Below are 18,997 nucleotides of genomic sequence, written 5' to 3' on the forward strand. Positions count from 1 at the left end.
TAACTACTGACTACATAAAAATCAATCCACATACGACTCTTAGGCCTATCTCTAGTGACCCCGAGGGACTTTGACAAAAAAAAAAACAACTAGAAGAATGTGAATACTCTTCTTCTACTGGAACAAGAAGGCATAAGAGATGAGAACAGGCTGCTGTTGAAATGCTACTACGCAAGTAACCCCAGTGCAAAGGGTTACATGAAGAGGATGTAGAACCTATGAAATCTTCAATACCCAAAGGAGCACTACAGACAATCCCTAAGCTGACCATCACTGAACCCAACCAGCTGATCTACAGCATGAGAAGACTAGATCAAGGTGGCACAGAGGGAAGTTAGCCAATTATCAGAGTTGCAGAAAGCTGTGATGAAAAAGGTGCCTAAGAAGTACAGAAAGCTGCCCATACCTGAGGTTTTGGAAACTGCAAAGCAAAAACTCACAGCCAGCCTTGGCCAGTATATATGTGTGTGTGTGTGTGTGTGTGTGTGTGTGTGTGTGTTTTTTGCCCCACTGTACGTGCTGTTCGGCGTCCTGCATTTGAGTCCTGTCACATTTTGAAGCGGCCTCGGCCGTGACAGGGGCTGCATTTCAGTCAGTGGTGATGGGGCTCTTGCCCATTCCCTCTTGGAATTAGGAATCTAGAAAAGTATCAGAGGATTTTGATCCCAAATACACGGTCAATGTAGTAAAAGCATACATGGATAGAAAAACAAACAAACAATGAAATCAGTCATGGACTGGGCCTAATAATTATTGAAGTGTTGTGGGATCATCTTCACAGAAAACAGAACAAAAGACAGCTAACATCCAAAGAAGAGCTTTGAATGTCTATCAAGAAGCCTGGAGAAGTATTCCTGCTACTACTTTGAATACTTTAAAAAATACTTAGCTCAGACTGTGTTGAAGAATAAATGTGATCATAAAACAGAGCTCGTTAGAATTTTCTGAACAAAATCTAAAGAAATGAGGGGGTTACTCTAGACTAGTACTGCAACTGGTCCTTAATCATTTGTCATAGGAACACTTTTCAAACAACAATGCGACAACTTTGTTTAAAAATGAATGTATCTAATTTATCAAACTGTTGTTTGGTTTCCTTGTGCAATAAGGTTACAGTAATAATAAAATGACACAAAAAATTTTTCTAAAAGAGACTTTTTTCTCAATAAATGTTCATTTTCTTTCTTAGAGAAAATCGTTAAGTTGGACCCTGCAAAAATATTGTGGACTAAAAACATGATGAGCTTGTTTTTTATTTCATCATGGTAGAAAAGATAGATATAGAAATATAGAATTCCTAAAATATATTAAATTCAAACATTTGAACTGTCAGCAAATCACACGGCAGCAATGTAGAAGGAGGAGTCTTCTCCAACATCCTGCCTTAAATTTTGTAGCTTTCTAAAGCAAGTGCACTTACAGTAAAGGTGCCAATATTATAGTTAATGATGTTTTTACATATCAAGATAGCAAAATGAATACGTCTAGTATAGTTGTGTTTTCTCTGACTGGTTTCAGTGCAACTGTGAACTACAGAGTCACACTTTTCTCTCTCACTTTGCTGTGTTATTTTCTCATTTTGATGGTAAACATATCTCTTATTTTAACTATAATATCAGATCAAAACCTACATGAACCCATGTATATATTTTTGTGTTCCTTGTGTATTAATGGACTTTATGGGACTGCTGGGTTTTTTCCCAGATTTGCCTTTGATCTGTTGTCTGACACACATCTAATCTCATATGTTGGATGCCTTTTGCAAGTGTTTGTTATATATTCAAATGCAAAGGTTGACTACTCTACTTTAGTCCTAATGGCTTATGACAGATATTTGGCCATATGTAGACCACTGGAGTATCACTCTGTAATGTCTGTACGAAGGACTGTGGTGTTAGTCACTCTGTCCTGGCTTGTTCCTCTCTGCTTTGAGACTCTCGTCATAAGCTTAACGTCAACACTTAAATTATGTGGCTCCAACATAAACAAGCTTTACTGTGAGAACTGGTCAATTGTCAAACTTGCTTGTGGTTCAACAAAAGTGAATGACATTGTCGGGCTGATTTTCATCACCTTTTATTGTTGTCATGTTGTCTGCATTGCATGTTCATATGTGCAGCTTGTTAATGTAGCTTTAAAATCTCGAGCAGGTAGGAAAAAGTTCACACAGACTTGTGCGCCACATTTATTTTGTCTGCTGAATGTCACGACTGCTTTGCTTTTTGATCTCATGTTCTCGAGGTATGGATCAGCATCTCTGCCACAGCATTTAAAGAACTTCATGGCCATTGAATTCCTCATCATCCCTCCTATTTTAAATCCAGTTTGTTACGGTTGGGTCCTGACTAAAATTCGAAGGCGAATGATATTTTTGTGTAGGCTAGCATATCAAAGATTCGGTGTAAAAAGCCAATAGTATTAAAAGATTGACACTGATATTCAGATAAAAAAGGAAAGTATGATACATGTTACTAGTATGATAACATTTAACGATGGATGAATGATTGATTTGATTAATGGCCACATAATGTCTCATGTTTCCATTTCATTATAATTAGAGTTCTAAAAGTTCAGTATGGAGTTATGTGATGTAAAAGTATCAAATGTAAATTTATGTAAAGCCATGTCTTATTTTTAGCTATGATTTGAGCATTGTGATGAGAGACAGATGCTTAATTTCTTGGATTCTGGTGAATTCTTAAGCACTACTTTATTATGTGTCAATGTAAAGTACAATATGCACATAATTATTCTTATTTTTATCTAAAAGTAAAGCAATTATTCTCAACTTTTCTCATTTAATATAATTCCTGCAGAGTCAGAACACATACACACATTCTGTTTGGACACGAAAGGTGTGACAAGTTGATTCCGTTTGATATCGGGGAGAGGATAACCTGCCTAAATGTGCATGTGTCATCTATTCATGAATTCATTTATTAAATGCTGGACATTAGCTCACATGTGCATCAGCAACATTTGTTCAAAAGATATCTGTCTGTGTACAAAGAATCAAGCACATCTCAGCTACCGTACTTTCTCAGCTACAGTCACACTGTAAAAAACTGTGGCTGGAGACAGTGACACAACCAAAACAATGTACAAATAGTTTGTAATGTCTCCACTTTTTAAGTGGTCGGCTTGAACAGTCGTAACAATAGGGACCAGGTCCGAAACCAATACCGGTCAGTTTCCGTCTTTAAAGCACTTTGATGAATAAAGGCGGTGATAAAATGAGGATTAAACAGCAAAAACAGAGAGTCTGCTATTGGTTTCACATTTAACATATCAAGATGGCATTTGTGATAAATATGGAACGCCAGGACTGCCATAATGAATTAATTAAATACACCATTAAATAATTAATTAAATGTGGCAATAATTAATTAAAATTGGAATTAATTAATTAAATAAATAGTTATGACACATGTAATTAATTAATTATTGACACATTTTATTAATTATTTATGTATTTCAAATTTTAATTAATTATTGACACATTTAATTAATTAATTATTGACACATTTAATTAATTATTTATGTATTTCACATTTTAATTAATTATTGACACATTTAATTAATTATTGACACATTTAATTAATTATTTAATGATATATTTATTTATTTCATTTTGGCAGTCCTGACGCCTGGCTCTCATCATGAAATAATTTTATCTGTCAGCCTCACCCATCAAACTCAGGGGGCGGGGTTAACGCTGATCGAGTCAAAACCATTGCTTTGGCCTGGTGGCCATTGTTTCTAGCACACAACAACCGGCATGTGGAAGCTAACAGAACTGAGCTTTGAAAAACCCTGTTTGTGTGTTACCAAATACCGTTTTAATATTTTTTTAGCCGAGAATGTAGTGGTTTAATCTTCATGTGTCTGGTCGGTTTGTCAAGATACAGCCTCTTTGCAAAAGTGTTTCGAGGATTTCGGAGATGTCTGCACAGTCTCACGGCAAAGCGTGGGATAGACCCGCTCGCCTCGCAAGCAATCCCACCGACAAAGCGCAGGCCCCGGTACACAGCTGTAGTAACCCCCGCTGACTTCTTTTACTGAGGTTATATTTATCGATGTTTTATTTCCTGATGTTCTTATGTGTCCTACGTGTTTCAGTCGCCAATTCTGAATTATAACTAACATTAAAAACATGTTTAAGGAGGAGAGAGAGCAAATAAATCTGTTTAACATCTGATCTTTGGGTTTTCGTTCAGTAATCAGCGTGACCTGTGTATAAACACATAAAAGAGATAACGTTGGTGTTTCCGTCATGTAGTAACTGCTGGCTTTAACTGTACAAAGGTTGTTCGACACTGTGAAACACATACAGACTTCATGATGTTCGGCTAATATTTTTATTGTGAATATTAATCATGCTGACCTCGCTCTGTACACCACGCAGCGAGGTCAGCATATCCACGATATCCTCAGCTCCATGAGTTAACACAAAGTTTCCCAGCTGACTATCTAACTGCCAACTATTCCAGAGACGTGAAAATATACAGCATAAAGAAAAGTGTAAGAGACTCAGCAGCAGATTAGAATAACAGTTATACATTTAATAAATCACCAAATGAATCCAAGAAACGAGCAAACCTGTTCCGACAATTTGAATTTGTATTCCCTCAGCTGCAGACTCGCTGCTGTTTAAATGTTTGAAAAGGAAGATTAGATATAAAAAACGTCAAACATAGACTCAGTCTGCCTTCACATTTGATATGAGGCCAGCACGTATAGTGGCCTCAGCAGGCTATTACTGAAATACACGTGCTATATCATAAACTATGATATAAATAGGGAGGTCCTATTAACATGTTTAGTTTTACAGGACACCTTCCTGCCTTTAGTCTCCTTCATGAGCAGTATTAGTTTTCTTCTAACATCCAGAAGTCTGCACAATGTGTTTCATAGTTTGTAACAAGCCTTTGACAGGTAAACATAACATGACCGAAAAAGCAAAAAAAAAAAAAAAGAGAGAGAGAGAGTGTTGACATAAGAAGAGAAAATTCTCTCAATTATGGAGACAGACAAATGGTTCATTTATGTTTGATGTGTGTTTATTCCTCCCTAAATATCATCGGTGAAGTTCGCCATGCATGTCAGATTTTCCTGCGCATTTTTATACCTCTGCCAACAGAGAGAGAAAAAAAATCACATTCTAACAGACAGCTGGTGCTTAGAATACAGTTGAATAACTATTAAAAAACAGATGATATTTAGATGATAGTTCAGTCTAACACATGTGCCAGTGAACCATTAAACGTCTGTGAAACTATGCAGTTATGAAACGTAACTTTAACCTCAGCCAAACCGATTTGCTCAGTTGTAAATAAAACAGCGAAGTAAACGTGACCCGACAGACAGAACCTGAGTGAATGAAGTCCAGCGTTTAACCACTGAGAGCTAAAACTCAGCTGAGGTTTCAAAGCTGTGTGCCGGTGATTGGACATCAGCCGCTGATAAAGCTGTTCGCCTATAAAGTGCTCTGTAAGGAAACGAGCTCCAGCAGCTCTGCGCTCGGGGAAAACACTATATTTACGTATCTTGTGCAGAAAAATGCGCTGACATTGCTTTATATTGAGCACCAGCTGCCCAGTTAAACTGTGACTATCACCAGGTAACGTAGGCGTGTTTCTTGAATTAGCAGCAGGTGTTAAACAGCTGACAGATGAGGAGGAGGATGCATGCAGGTAAACTGAGGGTCTGTTGAGCTGATCGCTGGTTTCGTGAGAAAAATGTCAGCTCGTTCTTTATGTTACAGAAGCACAGAGACACAAGACCAGGCGGAAAGAGACGATCGTTCGGTGAAAATGAGAATCTGCGAATGCAACATGTGGAACACGGAGAGTGGAATATGTAAACAAACCGGTTAACGTACCCCCTGGGTGCACTCTGCATGCTAACTGTTAGCAGAGCTAGTGAAATCTCTGAAAACATCTGAGCACTTTTGCAAACATGTTCTATGTTGACAACCTGACCAGACATACGGCGCGACATTCGCGGCTAAAACACTGTTAAAAGTGTAGCTGGTGACAGAAAAACGGGGTATTTTAAAACTACACCACCACCATTGCTGCCTGTGATTTGATCTGCATTCTGGGATACCTGGCTGCCCCAAGTCTACACAAGCAATCGATTTTCTAGGATCACCTGTTTTGACTTACTTTGCACGGCAACCAATCAAATGTTAGAGAAGCTGCATGGGCAGCGTTAACCCCGCCCCCTGAGTTTGATGGGTGAGGCTGACAGATAAAATTATTTCATGACGAGAGCCAGGCGTCAGGACTGCCAAAATGAAATAAATAAATATATCATTAAATAATTAATTAAATGTGTCAATAATTAATTAAATGTGTCAATAATTAATTAAAATGTGAAATACATAAATAATTGATTAAATGTGTCAATAATTAATTAATTACATGTGTCAATAATTAATTAAAATGTGAAATACATAAATAATTAATTAAATGTGTCAATAATTAATTAATTACATGTGTCATAACTATTTATTTAATTAATTAATTCCAATTTTAATTAATTATTGCCACATTTAATTAATTATTTAATGGTGTATTTAATTAATTCATTATGGCAGTCCTGGCGTTCCATAGATAAAGATATAATATGTTGCCTTTCTTGAAAATCCGTTGCTAACTGCATCAGATATGTAGTACTATAGGGCCGGACTCACAATGTTGGACAACACAGAATTCACACATCACACAACTCTTTTGGACACAACAGGGTCAAATCTAAACAAGGACCATTTATAATTTGTAGATTTATAACCAAACAGATGCAAATAGTTTATTTTAGCTTTCTACTGACAACAGCATGAATCTGTCACTGAAAGGGCATGGGTAATGTAGTCACAAAAAAGGCAGATTACAGTACTTTTGCTTTTTCTCAGTCTCTCTGAATCTCAGGTGGAGGTTTGCAGGAGAAAAATTGCCGAGTAATAATCAAGCTCCCTCGTGCTCCTGAAAACGGCTCATGTGCTCCTTCTGCTAATGTTGCTTTTCTCTCTGCCTTGAAGTCACCTTGGTAGTTATCTGAAGACTTCCTAACATGTTCAGTACCTTAAGAATCTCCTGGATTCATGGAACATTCCTAACATTGCAACCTCCCCACTGCTGCCTTCATGTAAAATTTGGATGCAGCTTCTGGGTCTGAATAGTTAAGTGCTTTAAATCTGCATTATTTTTAATAATGGCCACCAGGAGGTGATACCTGTGGTTGCAAAAAGACATTTACATGCATGTGGGGAAAAAAGCTCCTCAGACTTGACTCTAAACACTTCCCTGCTTAGCTTAGAGTCTTAGTCATTGATTTTTGGGTCATGTTGAATAAAATTAAATAAACTTTGTATATCCCCTGTTTCAGAAAGAAGGGATATTTGGGCTATTCTCAGTCAGAGTCAGGCCTGTTCCTATCTTATCACATCTGGTTTCAAAACCAAGGTAGTGATTGGACTGGTGATGGGGGAAATGTTAATCCCAAGGCTTTAAAATGGGACTGACGAATGGTAAATGTTAGCTGTATCCATCTTTTATTCTGCTTGTTGACACTGGTATTTTAAAATTTTAAAATTTTAAATTTTCTTCATAACTAAAAAATGTTTTCATGTAGCCATTTTGTCACATCTCATTAGTGCTTTCTAAGTAAATTGCAGCCAGTTTTAGTTAGAGATGGCACGATACCACTTTTTTATGTCCGATACCGATACCGATATCATGAATTTGGATATCTGCCGATACCGATATGAATCCGATATAGTGTTTTTTAATCAACAAAACTGTTTTTTTTTTAAATATCTTGCTGCATTTTGTATAAGTTCATACTCAAGTTTAAAACAAAAACTACACTAAAGCTATTCTGTTATACCTGTATGCAAAAAAAAAAAAAAATTCATAGTTCAGCAATACTGATCAATCTAATAAACTTAAACCTACACCATCCTCCCTATTCTGGTATTTTAAAGAGTACTTAGCGTAAATATTAAGCAACCTAACTAATAGGGTTCCAACTCCCAGCAACAACAAAAATAAATAAATAAAAAATAGGGAACCACCCCTCACACTCCACCTCATGATGCTTAATCAACGTAATCAACCTTAATTTGATGCAGTGTGAAAAAAAATGCACAGAAATCAATTATTTTTCAAGAAATATTAAATAGATTCAACATCTTTCTTCAACAAAATTGCAGACTGCACAGATGGTACCTTCCCAAAGGAAAAAGTACTATAGCTTACTAGGGTATATATATTAGACTTAATAGTCACTATATACAGTAATTGACTTCTATTCATTTTACATCAAATTAAAACTTTGGGTGTAAGATTCGGATAATTATTTATTAAAAGCTAGACATTTTAAATGAGAATAAGAAAGAAAAGTATGTCTTTGTGCCCCCTTTTCCCTGTTAATGCCCTATCGGCCCCCCTGGCTAAACTTTGCTAGATCCACCCCTGCACAGTTACCAGCCGTCAGCTACGTAGAAAAAGATCCTCGAGTAGAAAGTAATAATAAATAAATTCTAACAACAGCTGATCAAGCTTAAACGTGCTGCTGTTGTTCAGCCGCTGGTTTCCTCTTTCTGGTGCAAAGTGGGCCAAAAACAAACCAGAGAGACGGACTCGCGACAGAAAAGCCGATCAGCTGATCATTAAGCAGTTTCATGATTGAAGTAGCAGCAAGAAGAGGCAGTCGCTTGTTAAGCTTAACGCAGGAATGCTTTACAAACATTCAGAGATGGACTTACACACTTGCTTTACTTCTCTCGGGGATAACTTTGTCGGAGATGAAATGCCGGGTTGCTAGCGAAGCTCCACATGCTATCCAGACCACCGACAGGTCCCGCATGCCACAGCCGCTCTATCACGTGATGCATACTGCTCCGACGTGCTAACGTTCTGAGGTGAGTTACAGCGTGTTGCAAGTTTTGTGAGGTGCTTTCGTGATATTTAATGGATCGGATTACATTTTTTATTTTTCTCCGATATCCGATCCAGTAATTTAGGTCAGTATCGGACCGATACCGATACGTAATATCGGATCGGTCCATCTCTAGTTTTAGTACAGTGGGAGTGAACGCTGGTCTGTAGGTAGGCCCTAGTGTGGCGGTAGCTGGTGAAATGAAACTGTACTCCTAAGGTTGTCTATTTAATGTTTTTTCTCTTTGCTGGTCTCAACGTTTCGCTCATATAATACACAAAACCTATTTAAAAGATTAATTTGTTATATTGTATTCAGTGGTAACGACTAGGTTATGTATTTGAGGCCATTATTCTTTGACAATGGGACTGTGTGTGCAGTCTAAGTCCATTGCAACTAACATGGTGGTAAGTAGACAAGTAGAGGCTGCCCACCTAGTCAGAAGTTTGTTTTTTGTGTTGATTTCGCAATAACTCAATAAAATCCTAAATATCTACATTTTTGTTGCTCTTTAGTTTCTTTATCAGGGAAACCTCACCTGTCCTTTCTTTGATTTTTGGCCCAGTTTATTCTGTACTAGAGAAAGGTTACATGAGACTGGGATGCATTTTTTTCATTCCTCCATTATTAAGGAGATATTTCTCCATTAAATACTATTACCTCTCTCTTGCTTCCTCAAAGGAAAACACTTTAAGGTCTTGTAATTAGTCAGTGACAAACATTTGTCTATTTCAGTGTTACTGGCTGTTTACAAGCTGAGAATATTTTCATTTATGAAATAAACTCTAGTAAACATTATTTTTGACTGTTATTTTCAGTAGAGATGATTCTTGTACACACTGTCCTGAGGTTTATTTCAATAAAAATAAATTTACAAATAAGAAAATATTTTTATTTGTTCCTTGGTGTTAATATTACTGGACTTGTAGCAGAGAGTTTGGCCCACAGCTACATCAGCCTGGAGACTGATGCTCCCTAAGCATCACACACACTTAATGTCCTGGGGATAAAAGAGTGCCCTGGACTAATGGTCATTAGTCCAGTAATCATCATGTTTACTTGATAATCTTTTATTATATTATTATTGTCTGTTAGTAATAGCATGCTAATCACGTTTGCAGGGAGTTGTCTCAAAAGAAAGGTCTCCAGAGAAGTTTTTTTTCTTTCAACAAAAACACACAACTCAGTCATGCATGATGTTTGCTTTACTTTTATTACATACTTGCATTACATACCATTTTAATAGTACAATCATTTAAAATAATTCACCAAAACAAAGAATATTGTAACCATAAATATACATTAATTAGTGTGAAAATGTATCTTTCAACATATTCATAAACGCTTATAAGCTCTGAATTGATACATTAAAAATATACAGGAGTGAGCACTGTTTTGTGGAGGCCACAAATCGACCAGATGGAGTTTGCCATTTTGCAAAATAACATTTTATGTATATGGCTAAAAACCGGCCGCATATGTAGTAGACTAAAGATGGAGCAGATGTCATAGGTTCCTGAGGTGTGATTTTATTTCATGCTTGCACCTTCAGACCTAAGATGTGGAGGATCATACCTATGTTTGAGAAGGGTTCCCTTTCACCAAAGAAGCAAAAACATGCAGGAAACATGCCACACTACAGTCATCTTAATAAAATGTCATCTTCGTCTTCTTCACCTCATTCGTCATCTCATGAATGGAATCAGGGCTCTGACACACAAAAATGTGAATAAATGTGCTACTTTATTTCTGATATTGTCATTATTATTGATTCTTAGCCAATTAAACATGCGACCCTTCAGAATTCTGGCAACAAGCCAGATAAACAAAAATAACTGGGCTTTACTTGAGTGAGCAAAAGGTGTCCCACAGGGTTCTATTTTGGGATCTGCTTTATTTTCTGTTTTATACATGATTTGAGTAAAAGCTTTCTAGAAAAAATAAATCTTTATGCTGATGACACTGTCATATAAACATTTGCACCTTCTGTAGAGCAGGCAGTGAATGCATTTCACTTATTACAATCCATTTTTCTGCATTTAAAATTGGTTTTAAATGTTCATAAAACAGAATTTATCGTGTTCTCGAAAGCTCACCCACGGATGTTTGATGATCTTAGCGTTGGTACAGATGTTGGCAAAACCATTGAAATGGTACATGCCTACAAATATTTGGGTATAAAGTTTGATGACAAGTTTCTCTCTAATGTACACATTGCTAGTCTTATTATGAAAATTAAAGGGAAAAATGTTTTTTACTTTAGAAATAAATCTTTTTACCCTTTTGCCTGTAATTGATTATGGTGACACACTGTATGTTTCCTCTTCAGTTCTCAGTAGTCTTCATGTAGTCTATAATGCATCACTATGTTTTATCATAAAGTCTCTGTCATGGTCCCTGTGCCTGCCCAGCCGGCCTCACAAGTGTAGCCTTGTGAGGCCGGCTGGGCAGGCACAGGGACCATGACAGTCTCTGACTTACCACTGCGTTCTTTATAATTTGGTGGGTTAGCCATCACTGACCATTCGAAGAAAACAGCACTGGTATTTTTCTTCATAAAGCTGTTTTAGGTAATCTTACAGTCTCCCTGTCCCACTACCAAAAGTTACCAGCTATACTCTTCGAAAGGGTTGCTTCCTGATGTACCTAGAGTTCTGACAGATATGTCAAACATTCTATGCACCTTAGACAAGGAATATAGAGAAAAATCTAAATTTACTTTAATTATTATGCTTTAAAAAATGTAAAAGCATAATAAGGAATAAAGTGAAGGAGACTTATTGATGTTTACTTTAAGAAGCCACTCTGTGTTCTAATGTTTTACATCAGCAGGCCCAACCCCGTACCGGTCCATGAGTTTGGTACCGTGTCGCAAGAGTTCAGGCTCGAGTGTGTTAGGATGCCTGGGTCGTTGACCCAGGGTTTTGAGTTTATATATTATCTATCATTTCTATGCTTTGGTTTCTTTGTTAGAGTTATGTTTTGTCTCTGTGTAATCCTTAGTTGCTGTCTCCCCTGTCCGCTATATCCCCATGTCCAGTCAGTGTCTGTGTCTGCCCTGGTCCCACGTCTCTGTTCCCTCTGTTGTAGTGCCTGCATGTGAGTCTGTGTCTTTTGTTCAGTCTGTGTTATGTGTTTCCCGTTTTACTTTGAAAGTCCATGTCTGATGTTAATGTGTCTGATTTTGCTTCCCCTTGTCTCGTTAGGCCTGATTTGCCCCAGCTGTGTTTCCCTCCTGTTACCCTTGCTCCCTCTGTGTATTTAAGCCCTGTGTTTCCTTGTGTCTGTGTTGCAATCTACCTATATCGTCACCTATTTTTGATGAGCCAGTTTTCAGTGAGCCTGCTCCTTTGCCTTCCTGTGCTCCTCCACCCAGGGAAGCTGCAGTCCAGCCATCTCCTGCACCTGTATCAGTTCCTCGGGTGAGGGGGGCTAGGGCCCAGTTTGTCCCTGCTCCGGTTTCCAGGTCAGCTGACCCTCCGCTCCTGCTGGAGGGTCCTGCAGCGCCGTCGCCTGCAGCGCCACCACCTGCGGCTCCCACGCCATCGCCTGCAGCGCCACCCTCGTCTGGTCCAGCCTCCGAGTCTGCGCCCTCGTCTGGTCTAGCCTCCGAGTCTGCGCCCTCGTCTGGTCCAGCCTCCGAGTCTTCAGCTTCGTCTGGTCCAACCTCCGTGTCTTCGCCTTCGGCGTCGCCTGGCCCAGCTTCCGTGTCTTCGCCTTTGGCGTCGCCTGGTCCTGCCTCACTCCGTCTAGCTTCGTCTGCGCCTGAGGTCTCTATGCCGTCTGGTCCTGCACGTCCTGTCCGGCCACTTTCCAGGCCGATGACACAGGAAACACCAGTGTGAATTTCATAGTTTTCAGGGTTTTTAAATCTGTTTTTAGTGTTATTTTTTCTATCGTTTTTATCATTAACTCGGTGTCCCTGGGTCTTTTCCCATGTGTTATGAATAAATCTTCTCGTTTTGGTACCTGTACTGGTTTTATTTTGTTGTATTTATCCGTGACACCTTAAAGGCCAGTCCGTGAAAATAACGTTGTGGATAAACTTGTCTGCTGGGAATAAAAAAAGTTGGGGACCGCTGTTTTATATTGTTTTTTGTTTTGTTTTTTAAAACTGTTTGTTGTGGTTTTATACTTATACTTGTAGTATTTTTTAGATGTTTTGTATGGCTGCTAACTTGACCACGTCTGGCTTATAAAAGAGAAGTTGGGCAATAAAGTCTCATGATCAGTACTATTCCAAGTAATCCAAGTGTTTGGAGTGGAACTGGGGTGAGCTTAGTGCAGGCTTTTTGATAACAAAATTTGCTAGCACCACAGTGCTTTTTATTTAAACCAGGAGTCATTTTACATTATTGACCACATACAACATAATTCCATCTTAAGTGAGCAGAATCAGTTCTTATTTCTCAATAACCTATAAAAACCACAAAATTGTTCCTCTTTTATAAAGCTATAAAACATAAATTACACATTTACACAAACTACACTAGGACTTCCTCTTAACACATTTAAGCAGCTTGTCTGCTCCCTTTTTCATAAGGGAGATAAGAAAAGGTGTCCTGCCCACAGTTGTAGGTCCACATATTTGATTTAGCAGATGTTTATGCTGGATGTCTTTTCTGATGAAAACTCTACACAACAGAACCACTAAACAAAGGGCCCAAATCATTTTGCATATTATTGCATTTTTTTAATTTACAATTTGGACTGGATCCCAACTTTATTTTTAAACACAGTATAGATTATACCATTCAAAAGATTCTGCAGAAAACCAACCAATCCATCCATCCATTTTCTGCTGCTTAACCTGTTAAAGCTGTACTGTGTTGTGTTGATTTTATGAATTTAGAATGCATGATTTTAAAAAAAGTCAGATATATCTGTTAAAGAAGAATGCCATTTTCTATTGCCATTATTGTCATTGGCCCTCAAGTACACTCCCACTTTATTGCTCCTCCTCTGTGCTGCAGCTATAAATGTTAGCAGATTCTTTGGTCTCATTCAGTTGGGATGAAAGGAGCTAATTTCTGAGCTTTGGTCTTGTAAAGTATAAAACTACTCTTTGTTCTTTGCTTACTGATGCGCGCATTGTGTAACAGGTATAACAGCTGTTGAGAAGGAACATATCATAATGAGGTAGCATGCATGTCTAAAACAGATTTGAACAGAATAATAGAAACTTTGCTAAACCATCGGGATTGGGTACTCTTATTCATATCGAAAAGAATCAGAATCAAAATACTTTCATAATCCCTAAGGAAATTGGACCATTCATATCATTATTACTGATCAAACTTGTTCACTGTGCAAATTATGCAGAAAATGGGAAACTCAAGTGAGACTGTATCATTTGTGCTGGCTGCTTATGGAAATGTTGGAGCTTTAAAATACATGTATTTTAGTATAATATTGTTCTGGTATGTCTCTATATGTGTGGCCAACACAGTCCTTATTGTGGTCATACATGTGGACAGAAGACTGCATGAGCCAATGTATATACTGCTTAGCAATTTATGTGTGAACGAAATAAATGGCAGCACATCGATGTATCCTCTTTTGCTCTCACAGATGTTTTCAGACAGCCATGAAGTGACCTTGCCGTGGTGTTTTCTCCAGATGTGTTGTATGTACACAACTGCTTCTGCTGAGTTTTGCAGTTTAGCAGCAATGGCCTATGACAGATATATCTCAATCTGTCATCCATTACGCTATAATGTGATTATGAACACAGAGAGAGTGTTTATTCTAATTCTACTTGTATGGGTTTATTCATTTCTTATTTTTATATTCTCATTTTCATTCATCTTCAGTTTGACGTTCTGTGGAAATGTTGTTAATAATGTGTATTGTGACCACAAATTAATAATTCGACTTTCATGTTCAGTTTCAGTCCACAGCTTTATATCTGACATATTCTTTCTGTTACTGAGTATTTTCATACCATTCAGTCTCATTTCAGTCTCTTACATGAAGATTTTGGCAGTTTGTCGAAAAACATCCACAGAAAACAAGCAGAAAGCCGTGACTACTTGCACCCCTCAGATCGTCTCTGTGTCAAACCTGTTTGTCGGGTGTATTTTTCACGCTATCGATTCCAGTGTTTTAGCTGCTCATGTGCCAGGTGAAGTCCGTATAATTTTATCTATATATCTCCTTATTTGTCAACCAATGCTCACCCCATTTATGTATGGATTTAATTTGCCAAAGATAAGGCAATCATGTACAATGCTTGTGTTTAAGAGAAAATCAATGTCTTTGTTTAAAAAGAGACTGTTTTAGAGCATCTGTGGTGGAATAGCATTCATCAAACATATTATGGTTTGTACACATGAAGAAAATAAAATCTGATTATGTCATGTATTTACCTTTATAAAAGGCCCATTTCATTAATTCAGTTCATTTTGTTTTGTTTTGTAAAAGCTACTGTGCAACCTCTAATTTCCACTGAATCTGCAATGGTTGATGTTACCCTCAGACAGGAAACCAAAATTTTGTTTATTACATTGTCCTTAGAATAGTTTTAGGTGCTTCTCTGCTTCAACAAAAATTATTCAAGCAATCATATAGTTATCAGGAAGTTTCAGCAGTAAATGCTGAGTTGCTCATTTGAATCAGTGAATCTGTGTTGGGGCGCTACCATAAAATTATACCAACTTACAGGAAATGAGTACAAGAATTTCTTACTGGAGGAAAGAATGTGATTGTACTGTTTGGGTCATCCCCTCAGAAATGTAACCAGAGAGAAGAAGATCAAATCAGGAATAAAATAACTACATCATTTTAAACTCACTCATCAAATAGGAATTAAGAAGTGTTAATCTGAGTATTGTTAAATCTGAGTATTAATGAGTGAGACATTTAGTGGATTCATTTGTATCTGATTGCTGATGGGGTCTGTATACAGAAATCATTACACTGGTTCAGTTAATCAGAATCAGAACACTTTCTTAATCCCAGGAGAATTTATGCGGTCACAGTTGCTCCAAGACAATACGAACAGTAACTAACTAAACTAAATGAAATGATACGATATAATACAAGTTACAAAATAACAAAGTCACAAAATAGCTCAATAAATACAAATAGCTCTAATTATAAATATCCTGGTATAGTAGACAAAACTACATATATGTGGCGGACACTGAGTTGCCCCTATTACTATATTGACTTTGCAATTTTCTCTGTAAACGATGTGATATTAAGGGTGTGCGACTATCGTAGTGTGTAGTGTGTTGCAGATCAGTTTGAGTCTGTTATATCTGCAACCCTCAACCTTCTGCCCCATCATGCAACAGCATAGAGAATTGTTCTGAAATATTCAGTGTAAACATAAGTGTACTTCCATGTCTGTGCTTCCTTGCCCTCCCTAACACTAAGGCAAAGAATGGCTCCACCTGGGGAGAGCAATTGGCACAAATCCATAGTCTCCTTCTCTCTGGATATTCTTTTTATAATGAAACGAGTAAAAATGAAATGAAAGCAGGGAAGCTGCTGCTGTGTGTGGATGAACAGCAACCCTGAGTATAAATAAAAGATGCTGAAATGCAGAAAAATGTCATCAGGTCTGCCATGGTCATTTACAAATACCAATTAGTGTCTCCGATAGGACATGAATTGTCTGGCATTTTGGCTAAACTAAACTCCTACTGGGAGAGTTCATTGCTGAAATTGGCACAATCAGTGACAGCTTCTTGGGGTACGATTATGAAGAAAAGTCTGGCTGATCTGAACCCGAGGGGTATTCTGTTCTTGGACTCCTTTGCAAACTACAGCTTGTCTATAACAAACATAATGCTTAAAAATAAGGGTATTCATAGATGAGCATGGCACCAGGACACATTAGGCCATAGGTTGATGATCGATTTTGTAATAGTTTCACCAAATTTGCAGCTGGATGTTCTACACTCTGGAGAACAACATGATACAAGATAATTAACAAGACCGACGAGTGTCAACCACCTCCTCTACATGGATGACATCAAGCTGTATGGCAGGAATTATCCATACCACTAGGATCAACATGAACGATATCAGAATGTTGTTTCGACTTGGAAAGTGTAGTTGATTTTTTTTATATGAAAAGTTGAGAATGTGGAAATTCAAATCCAATTTTGGACCACTTAAGAAACATTTGAATTTCCCTTGAGAAGAATAAAAAGGTTATTATGCTCTACAATTCTGAAAACCTGTGGAATTTATGGTAGTTAAAACAAACAAAAAACTCTGCCAAAGAGGAAGAATGCCATTGTCTCTAACTCTGTCTGGACCTCAAATTTAGCCGCGCCCACCTCATTCTCCTCCTCAGTGCTGCAGCCATAAATACTAGCAAAAGAGGTTGTCTTGTTTAGTTGGGAGAAGAAGCTGAACTTATTGTTATGTATTCTTAGCATGTGAAGAATCTCTGGAATTGAATCTTGTAAAAGTATAAACCTGTTTGCTTTTTGTTTTGTGATTCCTGATGTTTGATTATTATTAGTTTGTCTTGTTCATTGTGTGACATTATGCAGAAAATAGGAAACTCAAGTGAGAGTGTATCATTTGTGCTGGCTGCTTATGGAAATGTTGGAGCTTTCAAATACCCATATTTTATCATAATATTGTTTTGGTATGTCTCTATATGTGTGGCCAACACAGTCCTTATTGTGGTTATACATGTGGACAGAAGACTGCATGAGCCAATGTATATTCTGCTCAGCAACTTATGTGTGAACGAAATAAATGCCAGCACATCACTGTATCCTCTTTTGCTCTCACAGATGTTTTCAGACAGTCATGAAGTGACCTTGCCGTGGTGTTTTCTGCAGATGTGTTGTATGTACATAAGTGCTCCTGCTGAGTTTTGCAGTTTAGCAGCCATGGCCTATGACAGATATATCTCAATCTGTCATCCATTACGTTATAATGTTATTATGAACACAGAGAAAGTGTTTATGTTAATTCTGGTTGTGTGGATGTATTCATTTCTTAGTTTTATATTCTCATTTTCATTCATCTTCAGGTTGATGTTTTGTGGAAATATTGTAAACAATGTGTATTGTGACCACAAATTAATAATTCGACTTTCATGTTCAGTTTCAGTCCACAGCTTTATATCTGACATATTCTTTGTGTTATTGAGTATTTTCATACCATTCAGTCTCATTTCAGTTTCTTACATGAAGATTTTGGCAGTTTGTCGAAAAACATCCACAGAAAACAAGCAGAAAGCCGTGACTACTTGCACCCCTCAGATCGTCTCTGTGTCAAACCTGTTTGTCGGGTGTATTTTTCACTCTACTGATTTCAGCCTTTTAGCTGCTCATGTGCCAGGTGAAGTCAATATCATTTTATCTATATATCTCCTCATTTGCCAGCCAATGCTCACCCCATTTATGTATGGATTTAATTTGCCAAAGATAAGGCAATCACGTACAATGCTTCTGTTTAAGAGAAAATCAATATCTTTGTTCAGCAAGAGAGTGCTTTAGAGCATCTGTGCTCTGTTGCAGAATAAAAGTCAGCAATCTTCTTCTGTTTTGTAGACATAAAGAAAGTGTCATGTCATGTATTTATGTTTATAAAATGCTCATTAATCCTTTTTTTAAAAAAATGTATATATTTTAATTTGTTTTGCAAAAGCTACTCTGGAACCTCATATTTTCTTTTGTCTCCTGAGCTCTAAGTGAAAGGTTAATGGTAATAGCTCAGGAAAAAAATATTAAATATTTGAGTATGATGACAATGATCGTTTTAAAATAAAAATGCATTTTGAATAAACCTTCAGGTTCATGGCAGCTTAATCATCTATTGCAGGGTGTTGCCCTCAGACAGGGAACAACATCACTGTCCCTAGAATTGTTGTTGTATGTTTTTAGGTGCTTCTCTGCTACAGCAAAACTTTAAGTGATCATAACTAATTATGATCAGACAGGTGAAAGGTGATGATCAAGGTGACTAGATCATTTAAATAAGGCAGTTAAAGGTCATATATATTTGACACATTTGGGTAAGCAATAGTATGTGTATATAAATGATGATGACTGTACATGTGTGGGTCTGGGTGTCAGGAAGT

The 18,997-nt window shown here is 37.4% G+C and overlaps 3 protein-coding genes across 3 annotated transcripts; all 3 read left to right on the top strand.

Annotated features, from left to right (window-relative positions):
* Nucleotides 1-1,474: 1,474 nt before the first annotated feature.
* LOC309690454 (olfactory receptor 6N1-like) lies at nucleotides 1,475-12,712 on the top strand (the record flags this gene model as incomplete). Its single annotated transcript, XM_082507486.1, has 2 exons — nucleotides 1,475-2,375; nucleotides 12,438-12,712. The coding sequence occupies 2 exons, from the start codon at nucleotides 1,475-1,477 to the stop codon at nucleotides 12,710-12,712; spliced, it is 1,176 nt and encodes a 391-aa protein (XP_082363612.1).
* Nucleotides 12,713-13,850: 1,138 nt separating this feature from the next.
* On the top strand, nucleotides 13,851-15,225 carry LOC309690455 (olfactory receptor 10A3-like; the record flags this gene model as incomplete). The annotated part of the gene is made up of 1 exon (XM_082507487.1): nucleotides 13,851-15,225. The coding sequence occupies exon 1, from the start codon at nucleotides 14,260-14,262 to the stop codon at nucleotides 15,223-15,225; it is 966 nt and encodes a 321-aa protein (XP_082363613.1). The 5' UTR covers nucleotides 13,851-14,259.
* Nucleotides 15,226-17,447: 2,222 nt separating this feature from the next.
* LOC309690456 (olfactory receptor 8G17-like) lies at nucleotides 17,448-18,413 on the top strand (the record flags this gene model as incomplete). The annotated part of the gene is made up of 1 exon (XM_082507488.1): nucleotides 17,448-18,413. One exon carries the CDS (start codon nucleotides 17,448-17,450, stop codon nucleotides 18,411-18,413), a length of 966 nt encoding a protein of 321 aa, XP_082363614.1.
* Nucleotides 18,414-18,997: the final 584 nt, after the last annotated feature.

Source organism: Aulonocara stuartgranti (assembly GCF_965226115.1).
Source record: "Aulonocara stuartgranti genome assembly, chromosome: 16".
Lineage (NCBI taxonomy): Eukaryota > Metazoa > Chordata > Actinopteri > Cichliformes > Cichlidae > Aulonocara > Aulonocara stuartgranti.